Source organism: Papio anubis, chromosome 10 (assembly GCF_008728515.1).
Source record: "Papio anubis isolate 15944 chromosome 10, Panubis1.0, whole genome shotgun sequence".
NCBI classification, from domain to species: Eukaryota; Metazoa; Chordata; class Mammalia; order Primates; family Cercopithecidae; genus Papio; species Papio anubis.
The window spans coordinates 121,544,042-121,568,613 of NC_044985.1; the positions used below are offsets into that span (position 1 = coordinate 121,544,042).

A 24,572-nucleotide genomic window follows, 5' to 3' on the forward strand; every position below is an offset into this window, starting at 1 on the left:
CACTTTGGCTTGTCTCCCGGGTCCGCCCAGCCCAGACAGTTTCCTGCCTCTAGGATTTTGCCGTTGTCCAGCTCAATATGCAGTCGTGGGACTATGGCTGTAGTTTGGCATTAAAATTGGGCAGGGGATGAGGCGGAAAGGGTTTGCAAATACACATTTTCATGCAGCTTGTGATTGAACGTGAATGGGAATAAAAGTGAAAGGGTGCACTTTGGAAAAGAAATATAAAAGCCTAGCTTTCCACTTAATCAGATGTTCGTGGGATCTTGGTAAAAGTATGAGCCCCAAACAATCACTCTTTCATCAGGTAGAAATTAATCATCTACTGGGTGTGTGTGTAAGATTTAAGATGAATCAGACTGCCTTGACCTTGGGAGAGCTTATTAGGAAACGCCAGAGAGAGGTGTAGAAATAGGCTGATGAACGCATACTGAAAAGCCAGTTCTTTGCTTGTCAGATGGTGGCTGTTTTTTAAATGTCCATTTTAGTGTGGTTTTTCTGTGACCTCGTTTAAAACTCTGGCAGTGGGCCAGCCCTCTGGAGCTGGTTTTTACCCCTTCAACTAATTAGTTCCTATGGGCCTGGGAAGAGAGACTCTTGAATCACCATCAGGGAAGGGTTCTTTTTTTTTTTTTTTTTTTTGAGACGGAGTCTCGCTCTGTCGCCCAGGCTGGAGTGCAGTGGCGGGATCTCAGCTCACTGCAAGCTCCGCCTCCCGGGTTCACGCCATTCTCCGGCCTCAGCCTCCCGAGTAGCTGGGACTACAGGTGCCCGCCACCTCACCCGGCTATTTTTTGTATTTCTTAGTAGAGACGGGGTTTCACCGTATTAGCCAGGATGGTCTCGATCTCCTGACCTCGTGATCCGCCCATCTCGGCCTCCCAAAGTGCTGGGATTACAGGCTTGAGCCACCGCGCCCGGCCAGGGAAGGGTTCTTGAAAGAAGGAAGGTGGGAATGTGGCTGAGGGTGTTGGTGTTCTGAGGAGCAGCCTGGGACACCATAGATCGCAGGAGCAGGGTAGAGGTGAAGAGCCGCCTGCTGGACTGAGAGTCCTTGGAGAAGGGAAGAGTAAACATTGAGAACAGGATGTGAGGAAGCCAGAGACAGGCTGATCAGAGGAGTAAGTAGAGGCACACCTGAAGCTGCTAAGGCACTGGTTACAGGGTCTATTACTTAAGGCCGGGAGCCTCCTGGGCGGGTCTGGGTTCAGATGACTTTGAGATGCTGCTGGGAAGAAGGGAGGGGAAAGTCTGGACTGCGTCCAACTGAGTAGGTTTGTGATCATCCCAGGCCCACTGTCCCCCTCCCCCCCCCACCCCCCACCCTCAGTTCCAAAACCCAATAAGCGCTGAAGACCAGAAGGTTTGTGTTTTGTTTTGTTTTTATAAGTTTGTGGCAGAATTTTGGCAGTGAGACTTGCCCTGACCAAGGGGGGGGGGAGCTATTTTTGGTCTTCATTTATCCCTCTTAGTGTGAATATTCATATGTTTTCTTGTTGATGTCTTTGATTAAGGGCTGCTACTCTGGGTTGTACCAGAATATACAGTGTATGCGTCTTACTACGTTTCTAATGTCCAAAAATGCTGAATTCTGAAACATGGCCCCAGGGGTTTTCAGAGAGAAATTGTGAACCTGTAGGAGCTGTTCTTGGTAAATGGTAGCAAAAACTTTATCAGAGTGAGACATGGTGAACAAAAGCAAAACGCAGTTCCTGTTAAGAGGTTAATGTTCAGGTAGGGAAGGAAATGTGCTGAATGGTGATGGGAATTGGGGGTCATCATGGGTCGGGGGTAGGGCGTCAGCCAGCGGCTGCCCTGGGCCATGGGCTGGGTATACCCATGGGAGAGTGGTAGTGGGCGTTTCACACTGGTTTGTGCTAGTTCATGTTCTGCATTGTGTCCGTGGATTCAGGGATGGGTCTCCTGTGGAAAGGCGGGACTGGGGGCCGCACCCATGCAGAGCAGAGCTGGGTCGGTCAGAGGAAGTGGATTTGGCAAGCTCCACCTCAACTAGAAGACAAAAGCAGGATCTGAGTGGGAGCCTGGGCTTCTTCAGCAAGTGGGCACCGGCCCTGGAGCTGTAGGAGAGGGTCCAATGTGGACAGTGGAGAAACTGTGCATTTCCTCAGCTTTTGTAACTTCCCTGTGTTTGCGACGGCTTGTGTCATCTTGCTGTCTTTCCACATACTGATTAGCATGCAGCCCTTCTAAATGACCAGCACCGTCCCAAGAAAGAGCTGTTAGGGGAGAGCGTGGACACACAGTCTCCCAAGGCCCATCTCATTATAGGTACCTGGTCCAGGGTTCCCAGGTCTGGGAGAGTGGAATCTTGACCAACGTGGGGATGAAGTTGGCACGAGGCAGGCTGGCCCTGCTCTAGCTCAGTCTGAGATGGTGGAGCGTGGAATCATATGGTGTGTTTTAGGCATGTCATTTCCCTCGGCAGGTAAGATATAAATATAGTAAAGTAGGTCTTTTCTAGTAGTATTGAGAGTGTCCTACTGGGGCAAAGATGGAGACTAAATTTCCCTTTTTCTTTAAGAGTCAGTTTCTGTTCAGCCTGAACTAATATCACACAGCGGAAGCCTCCTTAGCAAATTTCAAAAAAACCCTGCAGTCTCAACTGCCACTTATGCTGAGCACAGGAAACCAAGTTATTTATAGTTGTAAAATGGTGTTTCAGCGAAGTTGATTGGAGTGTTACCTGATTAGAGCGAGATTCTTATCCAATCCCTACAGAATTGAGAGACTAAATGTTGGTGCAGTGTGTTTGCTCCTCAAAAGGCAATGTCCAAGAGGAACTTATCCCCGAAAAACCAGGCTCTGTGACTCAGCAAAGGAATTGTTTATGACTGGTTACTCATATGCCAGTGCTTCCAAAATATCTGCTCATATTTAAAGGAGTGATCTTGAAGCCCTGGAGGCTGTAATGTTTAGATTACTAACCTCTTCACCAATCAGTAAGTCTGTTAATCTCACTACATGTTAGACATGGGAAAGGAGAAGAGGATTTTTATTACCTTACTGTTTTTACTGGAGGCCACCCAAATCCACCCAAATTTGAGTTTTGTTTTGTTTTGTTTTTTTAAATAAGCTTGTTTTCATGGAATGGACTTACTAGAACTTTTATTATTCAGACTACCTAGATACAATTAAGTAAATTCATTTCTTTCTCCCAAATTAAATATTTTGACTACATGCAAGATTTAATCATTCAAAAGTGCCATGTATTTGATTATAGACCACTACTATAATCCCCCTGCCCCAGGCCAGATTCCAAAACAATAAACCAGAACACACACACACACACACACACACACCCGGCAATGATATGTATTCTGAGACTCATTCATTCATTTTGGAAAGGGCCAGTGTTTCGAGTGGTTTCTCCTTGGTATTGTAACTTTACAACTTTAAAACTAGATAAGTAGTTTTCCCTTGAATCTAAAGTGTAACTACTTTGTAATAGAGAAGTAATTTATCTTAAATCACTATAATGAAGATTTACTCTTAATTTTAACCAAAATGTTTCATTAACATGTTTGTGTAATGAAGATGATCAAAGCGACACCCCTTGTGATCCTTCTGTCTTTTTTACTGTATGTGGTAAGTGGCTGTGTGATTTTCCTAGGGAAAGGAGTGGGCTTTCCTTGTGGGTTGGGAACCTCTGTCCCCTTCCTCTGAAGTTTCCCCAGTTTTTCCTGCTGCTGTACTAAGTGGGTGCCTTAGCATGCTTGCCTTCTCATTGTGCTGCTAAAGGTCTCTGGACTGGATTTATACTGAGGTCAGTAGCTGTCAAAGAAGACATTAAGGAGTGAAAGTAGCTAATATTTACCAAACCCCTGCCACGCCCCCCTGGTGTTTTATGCAAAGGTCTTCTCTAACCCTTGAGGTAACCTTGTGGGGAGCAGATAGTTTTCTCTCAGTTTTTCAGATAAAGAGGAAACTGAGGCTGAGAAATGTCAGGGACTTTCCAAGCCCTCACAGCTAGTCCGCAGTGGAGCCGGTTCAGACCCAGGCCTGCTGACTCGGAACTGGTACTGACAGCTGTCACCGCTGTGTACAATGCTGCAGGCAGGGGCTGGCAGGTAGTAAATGTGCCAGGTATATCTGTGGCTGCCACGGCTACTGCTGCTGCTTTTGTCGCTGTTGTCAGCTTTTCTTTGCAGCCCTGCTGTCTCATACCCCAGTACTGGGGCTGAAGGATTTCTTTTTACCAAAGCTGCCTCTTAGGACAGAAGTCCTTGTCCTGAATGCATACTGAGAAGTCTTCATTCTATCAAACTTTTCTGTTCTTTACCTGGTAATTTCCAGACAGAAGAGAGCATTCAAAGAACTTACTTTCTTTCTTTTTTTTTTTTTTTTTTTTTGAGACAGAGTCTCGCTTGGTCACCCAGGCTAGAGTGCAGTGGCATGATCTCAGCTCACTGCAACCTCCGTCTCCCAGGTTCAACCGATTCTCCTGCTTGCTTCAGACCTCCCAAGTAGCTGGGACTACAGGTGCCTGCCACCTCACCTGGCTAATTTTTGTATTTTTAGTAGAGGTGGGGTTTCACCACGTTGGCCAGGGTGGTCTCAAACTCCTGACCTCAAGTGATCCTCCCGTCTTGGCCTCCCAAAGTGCTGGGATGAGCCACCACGCCTGTAGTGAGCCACCACGCCCAACCCAATGAACTTTACTTTTCTACATAAGGAAAATAATGGTAGAAATGAAATAGCTGTGAAACTTGTTTTGCTATTTTTGTACCATGCTAAAATGTTAACTACTACTTATGTCGGCATACACCTGAGAGCTGCTGTGATTTAAGCCTTTTTATTTTTCTGGGTGTGATGTAACTCCTCCCCTACCTCATCCAAGTAGACAGGTTCATGGAGGATAAACATGACAGCTGATGTTTCTTTTACAGCTGGTTCCAGGGAATATCCGCTGAATATAGGAAAGATCGTCAGTCGCTGTGTGCTGCCCCAAGTGGGAGAACCCTGGTACTGATAGAGCTTTCAGCCTTCTCAGAGGAAACAATTTCAATGTTTTTGTGAAACCCTAAAGGTCTGGGGTTTGTCGGACTATCTTGAGCAGAGCAGGCAAAGGTGAAGGGAGTGGATCCCAGATGCGCTGCCTGGAGGGAAACCTGTCACCTGGAGAGGAAATGGCACAGGGGAGGCCCAGCCACCCTCGCCTCTCAGTCCCACACATCTCTGTTAGTGGTAGTCATGGTTCTTCTTGTATTTCCAGCATGTTGAGGCAATTGAAGGAAATATGAAGATTCATTCATCTCAGGAAAAGCAAAAAATGTATTAACAGCAAGAGTAGAAGTTCACTTGCAGGGAAGATACTGTGGAGCGTATTTATTTCTCAGTGCCAGTGTGGGTAGCTGCTAAGCCCAAGATTGTGTTGTGAGGTTTGAATAGGTCAGTGTGTAAGTCATCAATAAAGTAACATCAATCATTTTGTTCCTGATTAATATGTTTGCTATTTTAGTATGCGAAGTACTTTAAAGAAGCTTATTATTCTGAAAAGCAAAGCCTGGAGATTTCCAATAGCAAAACAGAGAAAGTCTGTGGGCAATCTCAGTGTACAAATAATTCACCGCTGGCATAAACACAAAGAATTTCAGAGGGGAAGGAAGCTCTTAAAGATTATGTCCCCTCCTACTTCTTTAATGAGGGCTCATGTTCAAAAACCAAGTAATTTATCCAGGCTCACATAACTGTAGGTGATAGAGCCCAAGCTGGAGGCTGTGGCTGGGTCTTCAGACTCCTTTCTTGACAGTCCTCACCTGCATAAACTCAGACCGAGAACAGTGCAGCCATAGCTGAGAGAGGCAGGTGGCACCCAGCATTTCTTGGACTTGTCTGCCAGGTCCCCTGAGTGCAGAGGACAGTATGCTGGCTCCTGAGGCCTGTGGGCCCCAGAGAAGCTAAAGCCTTCTTTGAAGGCTGCCATTTTACCGTAAACTTTCGTGATAATTTCACAGTCTACTCCATAATTTGTCTGAGTTAATTTTGATGGAAACATGGTGTTAAGTAATCAGTTAAGCTTTGATCTCTAACTTTATGCTGTCCAAATCTTCATGATGGCCTGAGCACCAGGCACCCAGACCTGTGCTCTGAATCGTGCCGGGGCTGCTTCATAGAGCGTGATGGAGAGATGACAGATCCACACTGGAGTTCTGAAGCTGTGGTTCTCAACCCTGTATTTTTACAAGTTCCTTAACTTCCTTACTAACCTGAAATGAAATGCATAGGTGATAAAATCAACCAGTGCACATAATTGCAAGTCAATATAACATTTCCGTAAAAAATAAAATAGCTTATAGTAACATAATAAGAATTTTGATATAGAAATGCTCAAGACCAGGTACACCAGCAGTTGAATGCAGTGGTGAGACCTGTACACACCTGTGCCTGGTGTCACAGGGAGGCCAACACAGGTGTGTTGCGCTGAGACCCACACACCACCCCTCATGTTGCTGTCTATGATGTGACATTGTGAAAAGTTGACTAACTCTCAGGAAAGTTCTGAACGAAGCCAAGTATCATCTTCCCTCAATTTCCATGTCGATTGCATTCCTGGAATATTTCATGTATATTTGAACTGTGTAAAACATATTTTGAGTTTATATGTAAGTTGCAATAAGTTTGTAAATCCAAAAATTAAAAAAGTGGTTTTTCTTTTTTTTTTTTTTGAGATGGAGTTTCGTTCTGTCGCCCAGGCTAGAGTGCAATGGTGCAATCTTGGCTCACTGCAACCTCTGCCTCCCAGGTTCAAGTGATTCTCCTGCCTCAGCCTCCTGAGTAGCTGGGATTATAGGCATGTGCCACCACGCCCAGCTAATTTTGTATTTTTACTAGAGACGGAGTTTCACCATGTTGGTCAGACTGGTCTTGAACTCCTGACCTCAGATGATCCACCTGCCTCGGCCTCCCAAAGTGCTGGGATTACAGGCGTGAGCCACCGTGCCCGGCCAAAACAGCGGTTTTTCTATCTTCCTGAGCAGTCGAGGGAAAAGTTCTTCCCATTGCAGGCATGTCTGAATGCGGGATGGTTGGCCGACTTGGCCCTGCCCCCCTGCCCCAATACCCTTCGCTTCTTCCCAATCTTTCTGACATCCCAGTCCCCCCAACATTTCCAAAATGCCCTCTATGTCAACACTCCTGCCACTGGCCAGCTGCCACCCCAGAATGCCCTGTGCCCGGTAACGATCGTTCTCACAGTCATGGCCGTAGGGAAGGCTCTCTTGTGGTTACTGGGGGACTTGGTGAGATTGCCTACATGAGCATTTCTTTTGGAACTGAGATACAATGCACATGGCCTTTGGGGGACATGGGGTGATGGGTACGTGGAGTCGAGGCGAGCCTCCCTTGCGTTTCGGAGGCACTAGCCTTGTGCTGTCCGTTCTTGTCCATGTCTGTGCAGGAGGACATCACCCGGCCCACTTGGTTGCTGTGAATAGCAAACTATTTTTAGAGGCTGCTGCATCTGAGGGTTGGGGGTTTATAGAGAAAACAAAAGTTGGTGGCTGTGGCAACTTCCTATAGCAAGGTGGCTCAGGATAGGGATCCCGTGTCATAGCCTGGGTACACCACGGCCCCTCCAGGAGCTCGATTCCTTCTTAGCTCAGGGGAAGAATCGCACAAGGACAGAGGTCCCTGCTTGTCTGTGAACAAACTGGCCTTTGTGGCTACTTCAGCCTTCGGCTGCATCATATTCCTGTTACATTCACGTGAGTGAACTTGAATTACATCCTTAACACGTTTCCAAAAAGGTTATAAACTAGACTGGTGACATATCATGGGGCCTGGAAAAATAATGCTGCTGCTTTTTCACTTCTCTGCTTGATGCTAAAACCTGGAGGCTAAAATGAATGTGTGTAATTAATTGGAGAACTTCCTCCTGTTTGTGGAGGGCTTTACCGCTGGCAAACGGCTTCTCTCCCTGAACAGCCCTGTGGGGCGTCATTTCCATCTGCCATCTGAGGAGAGCTGCTGTTCATGGCCCAGTCCTCTGTCCATTGGCCCACTGGGTGTCCCTAATGTGCGCTAATAGGCTCCTGGCAAACGGCGGGCATGGCAGCCACGAATCTGCACATGAGCCGTGTGCCCTAGGTCTCCCCGGGCTCTGCGGGGGGAGGTGGGCGCCGGCCTCCGGTTCACATGCGGTGCTTTCCAAGCTGCAGGGCTTTCTCAGCCTGGGTGGAAGGAGTGACGTCAGAGCATTTCGCAGGAACTGCCTGCCCTAAAGCTGTGGCTCATAAACCCCTTCCAGCTTCTGTGTAGAATTCTGGAGCCCCAGGGTATCACCAGAGAGTTTAACAGTGGAGGAAGAACGTTTCCTGTGACTGCAGGGTGAGAGGCCCTGGGATCTGTCATTCCACACTAGGCTGGAATCCCAGAAAAGCTTCAATGCTCGGGAAATGTAGGAGCTTCGCCAGGATCCCCTGAAGGAGTGTGGGGCTTTTTAAGCAAACTGCCCAGCAAGCCTCCTGCAGCACCTGCCGTCCCTCTGCCCGCAGTCAGGGCCCCGGCCCACCAGTGTTGGTTGTGTTTCTGTTCTTTGAAGAGACCGCGTGATGATCTTCTGGTAGGAGCCGGAAGAAGGATACAAATGCCATTAGAGCTGTTAGAGTCCAGACGCCACTGGAATTGGAGTTCAGGGTGTTGGGCTGTCCCCACCCTTAGGCAGTACCCCCACTGCCTGCAACACCTCCAGCGCAGGCTGAGGCCACCTGAGGATGGAAGCGCGTGTGGGCTAGGCCAGGAGGGCGTGCGGGAGGGCTCTCCACTCTGCACTCTGCTGGGGCTTTCTCCTTGCGTCCTGGTCAATAACTTCTTCTCTCTCTGGTTCTCCTTGGCCTCAGCTCCCTGAGGAGCTGAGCCAGGCTGTCCCTGAGTTCCCTAATCCGGAAGATGGGACGGCCATTATCTTTGAGTGACTGTCTTCTTGCAGCTGGGAATCTCTGGGGCTCTGAGCAGGAGGCCCGTGGGGGACCTGGAAGAATAGGCGTGAGTTGAACTATTTACCTCACTGCCCTGTGTGCCCTGCCCCAGCAGAAGCCGTTTCTGCTGTGTGGTTCTGTCTAGGACTAGAGCCCCTCAGGGCCCTCTGCATGCTGTGGGATCCCTTTGCAAAGCGCTTCCTAACATGTGCTTTTATCTGTGGCTCGGGCTGGGGATGGTGACTTCTTCACGCAGTCTTCCGCAGGCCACTCCAGCCTGGCTCCCGAGATGCCACGCACGGTCTGTGCAGCCCAGAGAAGACCCTGCAGGGGGAGAAGGGTCACTTTGGTTGCCTGTCTCCCCATCTGGCCTGTGGGCCGGGCGCCTGGCAGATGGGGCTCCCATGGAGGTGCCCCCACAGACTCGGACTCCACAGCAGGCTGTGGCGCTGGCATCGAGGATGTGGCTGGAAGAACCTAGCTGTCTTTTTAGCCATTTGTTTCGGAGGCCCTGGGGGTCATACTTGTGCTTCCTTGTGTATTTTTAGATCTCTTATCACCATACACACCACCTCCATATTAGAGGGCTGTCATATTCACATATGGTGAAATAAGACACAAAAGTACAATTCTGGAGTCGAGGTTCGGCTTTCTAGGATTAGGACAAGGAGGCAACTTTGATAGTAAATGGAATCTTTTTTTCCCAGCCACCCCCACCCTCAAAGACTATGTTGCTCTAAGACCCAGTTCCTGTAAAACTGTCTGTGGGGTCCCCGGCCAGGGTGGGTGGGATCCCGGGGAAAGGGCCGGGCTGTGTGCTCCGAACAGGAATGCTCCTGGACCAACCGTTGTGGGCGTTCCTGAGAAGCCAGGGAGCCTGGATCTTGTCAGAGGAGCTCGAGTCAGCTCCTCCCTCTGCTCCGTCCTAACCCCACAGGCAGCAGCAGGAGCTGAGAGAGGACACGGTGGGGGCAGCGCTGCAAAACCCAGCAGCAGGGCCACCTTCTAGCAGCAGAAAGCATGAGTTTTGGTTTTGGGGTTCTTTCATTTCCTTCCTTCCTTTCTTTCTTTTTTAAATTTTTGCTCTTTGTTATGAAACATTGCAACCAGACCGAGCTGTGCAGGGCCTGCTGCAAGCAGGCGCCGTTATCTTGAATGACCCCACATGCTGGGCAAGGAGGGGCCGGGGGAGGGGCTTGTGGGAACCCAGAACTGGGGTGGGACTGAGCCAACAGTTTAAAGAGCCTTGTACCCCCATTACCCAGCCTCAACAATTGTTCGCTTCCAGCCATTTACACCCCACCCAGGTTTTTTGAAGACAAGTCAGAGGGAGATAATTTCACTGTACTCCTCAGTGTTTTAGTATCCCAGCAGAGATTGCATGGGCAGAGAAGGGAGGCTTCAGAGTGTAGGACCCCAGGAACAGATGAGTGTTCGCTCTTTCCCTCTTGGCTCCTGTGGGGTAGGGACAGACCAGCCCCCATCGACACTAGTGAGGACCATGACAAGAAGCTGCTGTTCTAATCTCATCAGTGGAGGATCCAGCAAGCCCGGATCGGGGTGAAAGAATGACTCAACCTGCAGGCCATTTGGGGTATGCGCAGTCTGGTCTCCTGAGTTCTCTGAAGCCCTGTGCAGTTTTTGCTTTGTATCCCAAACTCCACGGGCCTGGACTCTGCCACTGGGCTTGATCTTCTGCAGCCCAGCCCGTTCCTGTCCCCATGCTGGAAGCAGCCTCTCAACTCGCTTCCTGGGTTTCCTGTTGCTCTCCCCACCCCATACCTGCTCCCCACGTTTCTATCGGAGCCCTGTTTCTAAAACAAAAGTCAGATTCCGCTGTGTTCTTAAAACCCTTCAGTGGTTCTGAATTCTTTCAAGACAAGGTTCCAGATATGGAGGCTGAGGGTGAGGGTCTGCACCCCAGGTGTCTGCACTCCTCGTCACCAGCGCCTGGTCGCAGCCACCCGGCTCTGCTTGTCCTGTTTCAGGGTCCAGCTTAGGGCTCCTGTCCTGCGGACGCCTTCCGCAGCCCCCCAGCGTTGGGTCAAGTTCTCCACAGCAGCCCCGGCCCGTTTCTTCCCCCATGTGGTCCTCATCACATGTACATTGTCACCAGGCGCTTTGCCTGTTTCCCGGGAGACTGGACACCTAAACCGCATTTTGGAAATCCCTCCCACCATCTCAAGCGGTGCTGAGACACCACCCTGCATTCACAGCACAGTGCGTTCCTGTGACCTCCGCGGGCCATGGTTAGCCCACAGGCTACTCACAGAAAGTGACAGGCCGTGTTCCGAAACTCTTCAAGCAGTCTGACATGGCTGTGGCCCTTCATGAGATTTTATATTTTACCAAAGTGTCAGTCAATAAAGGATTCGTCCTGCACCACCGGAGCACTGGCGCAAGGTGCCCTGATCCCTGAGAACCCGCGTCTGCACAGTCAGCACTCTCCCCACTGTCTGTCATCTGCTGTGCCCTGTCAGGCTGCTGTGCCTTTCTTCGCAGTGTCTCTGTTTGGGGAAGAATTTTGTCGAAACTGCAGATTTTCTTTTCTTTCTTTCTTTTTTTTTTTTTTCAAGACAGAGTCTTGCTCTGTCTCCCAGGCTGGAGTGCAGTGGCGCGATCTTGGCTCACCACAACCTCCACCTCCTAGGTTCACGCAATTCTTCTGCCTCAGCCTCCCGAGTAGCTGGGATTACAGGCACCCACCACCACACCCAGCTAATTTTTTGTACTTTTAGTAGATTTTTAGTAGAGACAGGGTTTCACCATGTTGGCCAGGCTGGTCTCAATCTCCCAACCTCAGGTGATTCGCCTGCCTCGGCCCCCGCAAAGTGCTGGGATTACAGGTGTGAGCCACCACGCCTGGCCAACTCTGCAGATTTTCTTTCAGGCATCTTAAGCGAGTGGCAAGAGTTATTCTGTGGCTAAGTGTGTAGTTTTGTGTTCGTGAAGATGGTCATGCATGGGTTTTGTGCCAGTTTAAATGCTGGCTCATATGTTTGTTGGTGTTTAGTCAGGCAGATTCCAAGAATTGCCAGTAAACTAAATTGCCACTTCCGGTATTGCCAGCGCTTTGTTTTCCACATATGAGTCATGTGAGGATCGTAAGGGATGGAGATGTTCTAGAAGGCGGGGGTTGCAAGGATTTGGAATTGTATTCAGTGACAAATGGACTTCTTTCTGAATTCTCATGTAAGGTGGAGATCGCCATATGGAGGTGGGCGCGTGTCCTCCTGAGGAATTGATGCCGTAACATGGTTCATCCATGGGGTTCCTTTGTCAGCCCAAGCCCATGTGCCTCCCAGCAAAGGTCACTGTTTTTTATTCTTTAAATGTCATTATCCCCAAGTGAGGGACGGGGGTAGACCTGTTAGGCCGAAGGCGGGCCATGATGGGAACCTTTTCCTTGGTGGAGGGCGGGCCCCCAAGAGCAGCTGGGTCTGACAGGACATTGTTTTGGAGTCTTGCGAGTCTGGAGGGGGGACGCCTGACAGGGAGCCCCCAGGTGGAGTACTGCATGCTCAGGCAGGCGAGCTCTGCAAGGACCTTTGGCCAGACCCAAGCAGAGCTAAGCTGGATTAGGGTGGGGAGCTGGGCAGGCAGGCAGGGAAGTGGGTGGGCATGCAGGTGCCTGGGACCCCACTCAGCTCACAGAGATACTTTCCCTGTGAGAGCAGGAGTCACCTCAGGCCTCCTCTCCTTCTGTTATCTGCTAGTGTGTAATAAATATCCACAATTCAGCGGCTTAGGATAACACATAGTTATGATCTCACAGTTTCTGTGGTCAGGAGTCTGGGCACATTGGCCAAGCGCAGTGGCTCATGCTGGTAATCCCAGCAGTTTGGGAGGCTGAGGCAGGCGAATGGCATGAACCCAGGAGTTTGAGACCAGCCTGGGCAATGTGGCAAAACCCTGTCTCTATAAAAAATACAAAAATTAGCCAGGTGTGGTGGCGCCTGCCCTGTAGTGCCAGCTACTCGGGAGGCTGAGATGGGAGAATCACTTGAACCTGGGAGGTGGAGGTTGCAGTGAGCTGTGATCACGCCACTCCAGCCTGGGTGACAGAGGGAGACCCTGTCTCAAAAAAAAAAAAAAAAAAGAGCCTGGACTCAGCCCTACTGGGTCCTGTGTTCAGGTCTCACAAGGCTACAACCAAGTTGTTGGCCACTCTGGGGTCTTTCTGGAGTTCAGGCCCCTCTTCTGAGCCACATTTTTGTTGGAAGAATTCAGTTCCTTATGGTTGTAGGACTGAGGTCACTGTTCTGCTGGTATCAGTCAGCCAGGGGCTGCTCTCAGCTCGTTGAGGTCCCTCCCACTGGGCAACTTGCTTTCTCAAAGCCAGCAAGGACACTCTGACTTCTAGACTGTCTTTTAAAGGGCTCTCCTGATTAGGGCAGACCCACAGGATAATCTCTCTTTTGAGCAAGGCAGTCAACTGATGAAGGATCTTAATTATTTTTTAATACTCTTTGCCACGTAATACAGCCTAATTACAGTGGTGTCATCCATTATGTCCATGGTCCCACACACTCAGTGGGAGAGGGGTACGCAGGGCAGGTACACTGGTGGTGGGAGTCTTGGGGACCAGCCCACAATTCCACGGTCCCACACAGTGGGAGAGGGCTATGCAGGACGTGTACACCAGAGTCTTGGAGACCAACCCAGAATTCGGTCGACTGCCCTTGTCTCTCCCTCTGTTCCCTTCTGGTGCCCTTCTTTCCCCCAACTCTTTCCTCTTTCTTACATCTCACCCCTCTGCTCCCCTTCTTCTTTCCGTATGGCCTCCCTTCTCTTTTCCTGGCCCCTCCTCTCTGTTCCTCCACCCTCCAACCCCCAAGCTGGTGGGCTATGGCTGCTTTGAAACCTCATACCTGCTCTGAACTGACTTAGAAACTGAGCCAATGGCACAGAGCCACCTGCCTTACTAGGAAGGGCTGCCCTTGGCGTGGCCTTGGTCACTTTGCTGGCCCATTGGTAGGGCTGTAGGACGTCACTCTAATGCCTTTCCTTCTCTGTCTCCTTCCTCTTTGCTAGATCTTTGTATAGACCCAAGAGGCCTTTCTTTGTTTAAGACAGGATCTCACTCTGTCACCCAGGCTGGAGTGCAGTGGCACAATCACAGCTCACTACAACCTCAACTTCCCAGGCTCCAGTGATCCTCCCACCTCAGCCTCCCAAGTAGCTGGGACCACGGATGTGTGCTACCACACCTGGCTAATTTTTGTATTGTTGGTAGAGACAGGGTTTTACCATGTTACCCAGGCTGGTCTCGAACTCTTGACCTCAAGAGATCCACCTGCCATGGCCTCCCAAAGTGCTAAGATTCCAGGCCTGAGCCACCATGCCTAGCCTGGCCCCAGTAGGCCCTTCACACCATGTATTATGGTCTTGGAAATTGAAAATGGCAACAAAGTATCAAACTCTTGATGCAATTGTGATTTTTGACACCCCTTGATTTGAAAGACATGGGGTGGGTTGATAAAGGAGCCAAGCCAATAGAACAGATTCCTCATGAGGACACAAGCCAGGCAACCTCAAGACGACAGATCAAGTATGGCCAGTTTGCAACTTAGATTAAAATTGAGAAAGAAGATACATCTGTAATATAGTGTAAGTCTAGGATGGGAGAGATGGATGTCCCTGTCAGGACCACCCCCATGCCAGGAGCTTGCTAGCCACCTCGCAAGTCTCATTTTAATATTATCTAGGAGCCAGTTGTGATGGTGCAAACCTGTAGTCCCAGCTACTCAGAAGGCTGAGGCAGGTTGCTAGAACCCAGGAGTTCCTGGCTTCAGTGAGCTGTGATCACACCTGTGAATACACATACACTGCACTTCAGCCTGGGCGACAGAACAAGACCCCATCCCCAAAGAAAAAAAAAAAAAAGGAAGAAAAAAAGGAAAACATTATGCAAGACGTCTGAAAACTGTGTTTATAGAACCATTGGTGGAAGGATTACAGACGTATTCTCAAAAAAACTTAAGTAGAAAGAGGGTGGGGTTTATTTGATACCAGAAAACCTACATTCAGTAACACTTATGCCATCGAGCTTACTGGGTTGTTGTATCACATGAAACAGTGAATACGCATGCGGTTTGTAAAATGTTTTGTAAGTCGTTTGTAGAAACAGTTCAGATGCCAAGCTCGATAGCATCATGTCCATTCCTGCTCAAGCATTTGAAACGTTCTCATGGAGCAGAATGTGGCAGAACAGCTACAAGTTGAAAAATACTTATATGGAGGCTAATTTTTTAGTGCAAGGAAGGACTACCAACAGCTAGAAGCATTCTGCTGTGATCTACATTGTGTTGGGAAAAGACGGACTCCTGGCATGGCTGTGTTGAAGGGGAAGCTGAGAGTGCGTGTGTGCTGAGAGGTGACTGGATGGGAGTTCGCTGGGATTACAGTCCCAGCTCCATGCCAGCCAGCCCTATGACCTCAGATGGGTCTGGCAGCTTCTCCACGCCTCCACTTTCTGCTCTGTAAAGCGAGGGATTGAACTGGAAACCTGGAGTAGCATCCAGCTGTTAACACTCCGCTCCATGCGTCTGTCAGAGCTCCAGAGGGAGGCTGACTGCCCAGCCCTGCCACTTACAGGCTGTGTGACCTCAGGCAAGTTACTTACCCTCTCTGTGCCTTAGTTCTCTCATATTTAAACTGGGGATGGTAACAGTCTCTGCCTAATGAGGCTATTTCAGGGAGTACATGGCATCATATCCATAAAGCTCTTAGAATAGTTCCTGCCTAGCATGTGGTAAGGGCTTGATAAATGGTAGCAGTTCTTATAAGGACTATTTCTGTTGCTCGTGACCACCTTTTTACTCTATTAGTCTGGAAGTTATTGCTGTATATCTGTTAAACTCTGAACAAGATTTTCTTTCCGCGTCATCACTGCTGACCCTCCACTGGGAAGGTGCCCGCTGCTCTGTCCTCTAATAAGATATTCTATCTGTTTCAGGCGGAGGCCCGGCTTGCTGCAAAACGGGCAGCCCGCGCGGAGGCTCGTGAGATCCGCATGAAGGAGCTGGAGCGGCAGCAGAAGGAGGTAACGTTTGGGACTCCTCGTTGGGTCTTTTCACAGTGATTTGCGTTCTGGGCCCAGCGTGCAAGGGCAGGCACCTGTTGCTGCAGACGCACCTGGCTGACTCACGTTGCTCACGGTCAGAGTGCGTTTGTGCCTGACTTCTGCCCAAGGTCAGGCCGGGAGTGCACATAGCACGGATATCAGGCATGCCTGCTCAGACCTGCTGGCTCCTGAGAGGGGCTTAGAAGCCTCTTGCCTGTGAAGATCGTTGTTTCCAGCTGCAAGGAGCCAAAATGTTCAGGGTCTGAGCTTTAAGTTCTAACTGTTGTACTAGAATCTAGATTCTCTGGACTAAAGTAGAAAAGAAGAATGGATTAATGAGTTTTTAAACTGGCCAGATTGTTTTGTTTAAAAATACGTCCCCCATGGTTTGTACAGTGTTGGTCACACACGGGCTGCAGGTTTCCGGATATCTAGAGCTCCTATGTGATAGAGAGACAGGAATGAACACGTGGATGAAGCAGGCAGGGAAGAAATTCCTCCCTGGGAAAATGGCTAGCAATGTGTTGACACACCTGCTCAAGCCATTTGCAAGTTATTTTCATCATCTGGAGCTGGAGCTGGGAGTCATTTCCGACAGCATGAGGGTTCTTTAACTCACAGTTATGGTGTGACCTTTTCTATGACCTCAGAGACAAAGAAGCTGAGACCCCACTCAGTCCATGTTCTCCTGTGGGCCATGCCCTGGGGCCAAGGGACTGTCCACACCCGAGCCCACCCCCAAGGGCTTTTCTTCTTAAGAAGATTTGAATGTATTTTGTTAGACAGGAGTAACCAGCTGCCTTCCCCAGGGTTGATTTTCTTGTTTGGCTTACATAGCCAAATGTAAAAAGGCGAGCCAGTGTTTAAAACCAGTAAGATTTCCAATAAAAACCTGAATTTCCAGATTCTCTTACGGTGGTTGTAGATTCCGCCACATTCCCAGCAAAGACCAAGCTGGCCACATTCTCTGCAGGGTTGGGGCCCTGCCACCGGTCTAACGTGCTCATTGCCCTCTGCTGCTAGGAGGTTGCCGCTCCGTGTAGAAACCTGCATGCAGATGCTGGGCAGTGTCACCGAGCCCTGGGAACCGTCCTGCACACTCAAGCTCTGGTATCCATAGTGGTGCCGGAGGCCACCTGAAGGAATAGTGCTTTTATTCTGAACTGATTTTTAAATATGTATATGTATAATTTTTCTTTTTTTTTTTTGAGATCAAGTCTTGCTCTGTTGCCCAGGCTGGAGTACAGTGACATAAGCGCCGCTCACTGCAACCTCTGCCTCCAGATTCAAGCGATTGTCATGCCTTAGCCTCCCGAGTAGCTGGGATTATAGGTGCGCACCACCATGCCTGGCTAATTTTTGTATTTTTAATAGAGACGGGGTTTCGCCATGTTGGCCAGACTGGTCTCAAACTCCTGATCTCAAGTGATCCTCCTGCCTTGACCTCCTGGCCTCCCAAAGTGCTAGGATTACAGGCATGAGCTACCACACCTGGCTTACATATATATATTTTAAATGACAATTTCAAGTGCTTTTTCACACGGCCCAGTATCAGTGTCTCTGTAGAAATGTCTGTTCATACCTCAGTGGACACTCTCAAGCTCCTTGTGTGCACGACACTGCTGGCCCCTTCCATCTGTTTTAGAAACCTAACGGCAGCAGGTGGGCAAGGTGGTTAATTTGGCGGGCAGTGGCCACTGTTTCTTAGGACACACCACTGTGTGAGCGGACGGCCGCCTCTTTCTCCAGAGCCAGAAGCCACCCCCTCAGGCTAATGCTGGCGTTCCGAGGCTTATCCGACTTTAATTCACTTTGCCTGGCTCCCCAATAGGACCTCAGTCTTTGTTTTTTATTAAGGTTGTAAAAGAGTTATAAAAAGAATTTCCCCAAATATTTTTTTGTTCTGGCAGGTTTTGCATGGTTGATGGGATTTTAAGGCCCCCTGCCCTGTTCATAGTTCCTGTGTCTCAGCTCTGTTGTTACAGCAGAGCCAAGGGCCCAAAGGATGCAGATGGCCATGAAGCTGTGAGTGGGCCCTACTCGGCCTTCATGATAGCATCCGTCATCCTTTCTTCATCTTTCTCTTGTACAGTAGATGTAACGAAAGTTACTTTCATCAAGAATACAAACCTAGGATTTCTACAAAATCAAGGTGAAAAAAGAATTATATAGTATGTACGTACATCTTCCAAATTAAACATTTAGATAAAAATATATTGTATCTTTTTTTGAGACAGAATCTTGCTCTGTCGCCCAGGCTGGAGTGTAGTGGCACGATCTTGGCTCACTGCAACCTCCTTCTCCTGGGTTCAAGCGATTCTCCTGCCTCAGCATCCTGAGTAGCTGGGACTACAGGTGCCGGCCACCACGCCCAGCTAATTTTTTGTATTTTTAGTAGAGATGGGGTTTCACCATGTTAGCCAGGATGGTCTCTAACTCCTGACCTCTTGATCTGCCTGTTTCAGCCTCCCAAAGTGTTGGGACTACAGGCGTTAACCATCGCACCTGCCCCATATTATATCCTTAATTATGGATAGAATTGATTTAAATATATACATATTGATATAAGCAGCTTGTTACAAAGTTGTTGGGCAAAAGTTCTTGATTTAAAAAATAACTAAGATGAATTAAGGCAAGCAATCATCTATGTGAATGGCCTCCTTTAAAAGCAAAGCATCCCTTTATTCCTTTGATTCAAAGGAAGCCCTTTTCTGTTGCATTTTAATTGTACAACGTAAGGACAATCTGTTGCTGGACTCCCGCATCTCTGTTGTAATATTCCAAGCCACACGAGAAGAAAAATAAAAAATAAGCCGGGCGTGGTAGCATGCACCTGTAATCCCAACTACTCAGGACACTGAGGCAGGAGCATTGCTTGACCCCAGGAGCCTGAAGCAATGATCGGGCCATGATTGTCCCTGTGCGTAGCCACTGCACTCCCACTGGGGCAACATAATGAGACCCCCATCTCTTTCAAAAAGTCGAAATATAAAAAGTAGTTGCTACTCCAGGTGGGAAACCAAGTCTTGGGCATTTAATTTTAGTATCGTAAAAAGGGGGTGCAGAGCAGCCTTCGCTGACGCCTCTGATGAGCACGGGCCTTGCAGAGAACATCTGATGAAGTCTGGGAAGTCGGATGTAAAACTCCATGGTTTGTCCTCTTCAGCACGTGTACAGATGTCATTTGCTTAGTAGATCGCATTCAGATTTTGAAATTCTTCTCCCTGCAGCATGGTTTTATCATAAAGATATTTCAGGGGGCCACAGGGGTCAAAATATCTCGTCCTGTTGCAAATTCGGTGGAACGTCCTCCACCAAGAGTGGTGGTTTTGGTCTGTGCTCTCAGACAGCAGGGACCAGAGGAGGGGATGGTGTCCCTTGCAGGCAGCACCTTTGGCCAACGTTACCTTTTGCACGGTCCTCTGTGGATCTGCAGTCTCAGCTTCCTCATCACTGATGCCTGCACTTCTGCCCTCACGACTGTGGCTTGCGGCTATGACACAGGGCGGGTGTCGTGGGCGTGGCTGCAGACTCCTGCCTGGGGTTGGTCACGGACCAGGACCCAGAGCCACCCAAATTTACCAGGTTGTGGAACGAGAGCCTGGGAAGGTGGGAGACGTGTCAGGAGGGGCAGAGAAATGAACGTGGCCAAGATGGTGAGTGAGGACATGGAGTGAAGCAGCTCTATGGAGGAGAAAGCCACTCTTTGTGGCAGCAGAGGATGGATGTGACAGACAGGAAGCTGCCCTGGGAGACGAGAGCCAGACGAGGAAGGGCCGGCCCAGTCAGCCCAGCGCAGCACGCGTTCCTAACGACGGCAACACTGCCTTCATGAATTTAGGGCCTTTGCAAGGTGATGACATTCTTGTTTAAAGTTTATGTCTGCTTCTTCAAAAGAAGGATTGAAAGATCTTAAATAAGATAGATGTGTATTTTGTTACTAGTCAGAGAAGCCTGGGATTGGGGTCATCTCAGGGCCCCTGCCGTGCAGCAGAGGTGGGCTTGGGGCTGTCACCTACCGTCGGTGGCGGGCATCTTCCCGAACTTTACAGGTGAGGAAAACAGGCCTTAGGGGGAGACACAGTTTTCCCTGAATCCAAGAAAATGGCCAAGCCAAGGTTCAAACCGGGTTTGACAAGATGCAAAGCCTGTGGTCTTCCTAGCACACCCCTCTGTCTCGAAATCAGTTCTGCAGCCAAAAATAAAAACAAGTAAGAGTGGAGGATGGAGTGAGTCCGTGGACCATGGGGTTGAAGTTCACGCTGAGGATGCTGGCACCCACAGCAGAGGGGGAAATAGAATGATCCACATAATCCTAGTCACTTTCCAAGTGGAAGCATGCCTTGAAGTTCTCCTTGGTGCGGAATTTGAGGCACAGGAATATGAAACATAAAATAGACAATTTTGTTAGAATTTTCTATAAATACAGAATCAGTAGCCGTTCACCTAGCTGTGTTTTTATGTGATCCGAAGGGTGGGGCAGAGGCCAGGAGGAGTGTACCCATGTGTGTGCGCACACATTCGTGTGTGCATGTGTGTGTATGTGCACTCACACACATGAACATCTGTGTGTGCATCCAGAGGGAAGAGGGAGTCGAGCTAGTGGGGTCTGAGCTTGCACGTCTTAGGGCCATCTTCGGGCGGTGCCTGGAGGATTTAGGAAGGTGCCTCACACTCTTCTTTGCATATCAAGTCTCTGGGCCTGGCTATTATTAGAACCAGTTAACACAATTGGAGGTTATACAATCTGGTAGCTTGGGGCACTGGCATTTTAAGTTGTTGATTAAGGGGAAATGAATACGTTTTGGAAGACCAGTGTTTAAAGGGTAGGGTTGATACTTCGGTGTAAAAATTGAGAAACCTGATCCCTGTTTTCATCTGGGTCAAAAGCCATCTCACCTGCATACAGGCATTTCTGAGCAGGCTCAGGGTTTTCTTGAGGGGGCCGCTCTGAGAACACTGAGAAGGGCAGGAAGCTGACCGGGGTTGGTGTCCCCCAAGGGAAGCGTGGAGGTGGTTCTTTTCAGCACACAGACGGCGAGAACCCACCACAGCTTACTCTAGCTGCATTCCAGGGTCTGTTTAAAAGGATGTGAGCTCTTTTTTAATGGATTTGTTAGGGGAGAATAATGTACATATTTTTGGGAAATTCAAGTGAACCTCGAACTTCTTAGGGAGAATCTATACTGATAGAAAAAATGGTGATCGAGGTATCTCTTTTCTTGCTACTGACTTGATACACATTTTGGTTAGAGATGCTTTGTTTCTTACAGTCATATTGTTGGATATAGTCACATGTGTTCCCCCATATAAGACTAGAAATGCCAACTTCTTGGTCTCGCAATTTTGGCAGTGCCTTCAATAGCGCCTGATATGACAAATGTCTTAATGAAGAATGAATGAAAATGAGTAGCTATCTTAGTTTTATCTAGTGATTACTACAAAATTAAGAGAAACCTCTGAAGCAAACAAATGTGTCAATGTATGATAATAACCTCTTTTAGGAAGATTTCTGTTACATTCGAATGAACACTCCATTTAGCTGGAATTTTCCTGTTATTCTGTATGTGTCTGTGTGAATCAGAACATCAAAGCCTCTTTCTTCATTATTTGTGAATTTGACCAGTTAACTTTCCAATTAAATTTCTGTACTTTTTGGTTAAACTTTTATTACTGCAAAAGGAAATTGTGAATTAAAGATGAAGGAAGAACTTTTTCTTATTAGTGACAATAGGTTATACAGACTTCTGTATTAGAATAATAGCAGTATTTTTGGTAGAGATTCGTGTGGCTATGCCCCTATTTCCCCGATGTATCTAAAATGGAATGTAAAGTAAGTGATAAAATTACAAACTCTTGTCAGTGGGACCTCACGTGTTTTCTTATTCACATTTTACTGTTATTCATTGTGGCTTTGATTCATATGGGGAGAACCTTTCATTCTGATGTTACAGCTTCTTTAATTGGATTTTACATTTCTTTTTTCTTTTGTCCTTCTCTATAGATCTATCAGGTCCAAAAGGTAGGCTCTTCTTTATTTTCTAACTTGCATGTACTGTTTTTTCCTTGCCAAGGGCCTGGTCACCTTTCAGAAATAACACCTTGCACTGAAGATACATAGACGTTCTTACTGTTTATTTTACTACTTTGTGTATGAATTTGTTTGAACATTCTGCCTAGATCCTCATCCTGACCCACTCAAAGCCACACTCAGACACATTTCTGTGTGCTGAATGCTTTTCTCATCTGCATTTTCCTCAAGAAATTTAAAAATTGTTTCTTTAAGAAGAAAAGTAATTGTAAGGCAAAATAAAATTATATTTCAGAATTTGGATAGCCTTCTGAAATTATGTATTGAAAGAAAAAGATGATTTTATTAGAAAACTTAAAAAATCCATGCAGATTACCACATATTGAGAGAGTATTAGATATTGACTTAAAAATCTGAGTAAAAAGACGGTGATGATATAAAATAAACCTGCCATTCATCCCTAATGCTCAGAGATCATAAAATAATGCGCCTCTCTGTTTCCTAATATTTTGTAGAAGCAGCTGAGGTTCAGAAGTAAATACACTGGGCAGGCCGGACACAGAAAATAAAGACAACCAAGTCAGTGATTCAAGATCTAGCAAAAATGAAGTCAGAAGTGAGCGAGTTCCTTGAGAATTTATAGAATTTGTATACAAGGGAATCTTTCCCATAAATGAATTTAGTTTGATACTTACAACATCTGTGATAGTTCCCTTTTATAAATTTATTTAGTTTCTAGATGAACAACAACTGTATTTTTCTCTTAGAGCGGATGAGAAAATCAGAATAAGATCACTTAATTTCGGAGGTTAGAGCACACAGGCCCTCGGAATGCACGGGCGGTAAAATTTAAGACCTGTCGTGTTGGATTCCTGTGCTGGCCATCAGAACGGATCGCCTTCCCCGGGGGCGCCCTGCACTCTGCATAGCTGCTGTCCCGAAGAGTGCAAAGAAATTTGTTAAGTAGATGCCAGAATCTCTTGTGCTTGGCTAGTGTTTCCAGGGCCCAAGTGTAGAAGTGGATATTGCAGCTGGCGTTCCTCGTCGTCCTCAGAGAGCCTCGGGAAGAACTGGACAGGTGCAAGGCCGGGCGGGGAGCCCTGCCTGTGACTGACAGCAGGACGCTCTCATCCAGAACCTGGAAGAGGGGCTCTGTCTGGTCGTTTCCACTCGCATTCATGCCTTTCTTTTGCTAGGTCACGTTAGTTTCTTTTCACTAACGTGCCAGGGATACATTGTGAAAACTTTTGTCAGAATGAATTTGTGTAGAATGTGAAGCTAGAAGGAGCTCCGGAAATCCGCAGTGGAGGAGCAGAGGCACAGTCTTGTGGTAAAGGTGTGCCCAGGGAAGGGAAGGCTTTCCTCATCGCTGAGATGTCTGGGGAGGAGAGGAGGCGGCGATTGCTCCTCCGGCCCAGCCAACTGCTTTGCGGAACAGTTTCTCTGGGATCAAAGCTATTTCTGAAAGTAGTGCGGCTCCTGCTTCCCTCCGCATGGCTTCCGGCTCATGGTAGCGATTGACGTTTGAAATGTTTGCCCTCCCTGGATTTGCTGTGCTAGTGCTGCTGGCTAACCCAGGAACTACTAGTTAATTGCACTTGCTGTTACTAGGGGCGTTCTCTGCCCAGGAATGACATGAAATGCAGTTACATAGACACTTACAAGACCACCCTGGCCGGGCGCGGTGGCTCACGCCTGTAATCCCAGCACTTTGGGAGGCCGAGGCGGGCGGATCACGAGGTCAGGAGATCAAGACCATCCTGGCTAATACGGTGAAACCCCGTCTCTACTAAAAATACAAAAAAAAAAAAAAAAAAAAAAAAAGCCCGGCGTGATGGCGGGCACCTGTAGTCCCAGCTACTCAGAAGGCTGAGGCGGGAGAATGGTGTGAACCCAGGTGGTGGAGCTTGCAGTGAGCCGAGATTGCACCACTGCACTCCAGCCTGGGCGACAGAGCGAGACTCCGTCTCAATAAAAAAAAAGAAAAAGACCACCCATGAATAAGGTGAATGATTTTCAATACCGGTTCTTCATCATGAAAAGAGCAAGATAGAGTGTGCAGATATAATGGGCAAAAAGAAATCTATGAAAACAGAAAAACTGACAATACAGATTTCTTTTGGAATTTAAATAATTTTATTGTGAATTTATATAGCCCTCATCCTTCTAAAAACATATTTTGCTTCCCTCTTTCTAGTTGAGCCAAGATAGGGAGGAGCGATGGCATCATATTTTACTCGTGAAAAATCTGGAACTTGACAGGTGCTAACATTAATTGAATGCAAAATAGCTTTAAGCTGATGCATTTCCCTGACACTGAAGTTAAGACATGACTTTGGGATATGTTTGCTTTTATTTCCTTTCTGAATTTATATTCCAAGGGAATAACTTACAGAAAAAGATATGGCTCATGTCCTTTTTATAGTAGAGTTCAGTATTATCGAATTTTTAAAAGCATTTTAAATTCTCCCTCTTAATTTTTGCTCTTCCAATTTTCTACTTACCATCATCTCTAAGAGAAAGAGGTAAGACCATCTGA

General features: G+C 47.9%; 1 protein-coding gene and 1 long non-coding RNA gene across 46 annotated transcripts in view; both read left to right on the forward strand.

The window, feature by feature from the left end:
• The window catches only part of LRRFIP1 (LRR binding FLII interacting protein 1), a 167,666-nt gene that overhangs the window by 71,403 nt on the left and 71,691 nt on the right, over positions 1-24,572 (forward strand). For 22 of the 45 annotated variants that reach the window (XR_002516342.2, XR_002516341.2, XR_002516323.2 and 19 more), the window contains exons 2-3: positions 15,895-15,981; positions 22,007-22,024. Coding sequence is in view for 5 of the 45 variants with exons in the window: in XM_009183441.4 (XP_009181705.1) it covers positions 15,895-15,981; positions 22,007-22,024 (105 nt within the window). In the remaining 40 variants the exon portion in view is untranslated. Of the gene's footprint in view, positions 1-11,745; positions 12,247-15,894; positions 15,982-22,006; positions 22,025-24,572 lie in introns of those variants that run through there. The other 23 variants (XR_002516353.2, XR_002516357.2, XR_002516361.2 and 20 more) reach the window with 2 other exon arrangements.
• Positions 830-5,451, forward strand: LOC110740957. Its single transcript, XR_002516365.2, has 2 exons — positions 830-2,446; positions 4,908-5,451. It is a non-coding gene; the product is annotated as an uncharacterized LOC110740957 (long non-coding RNA).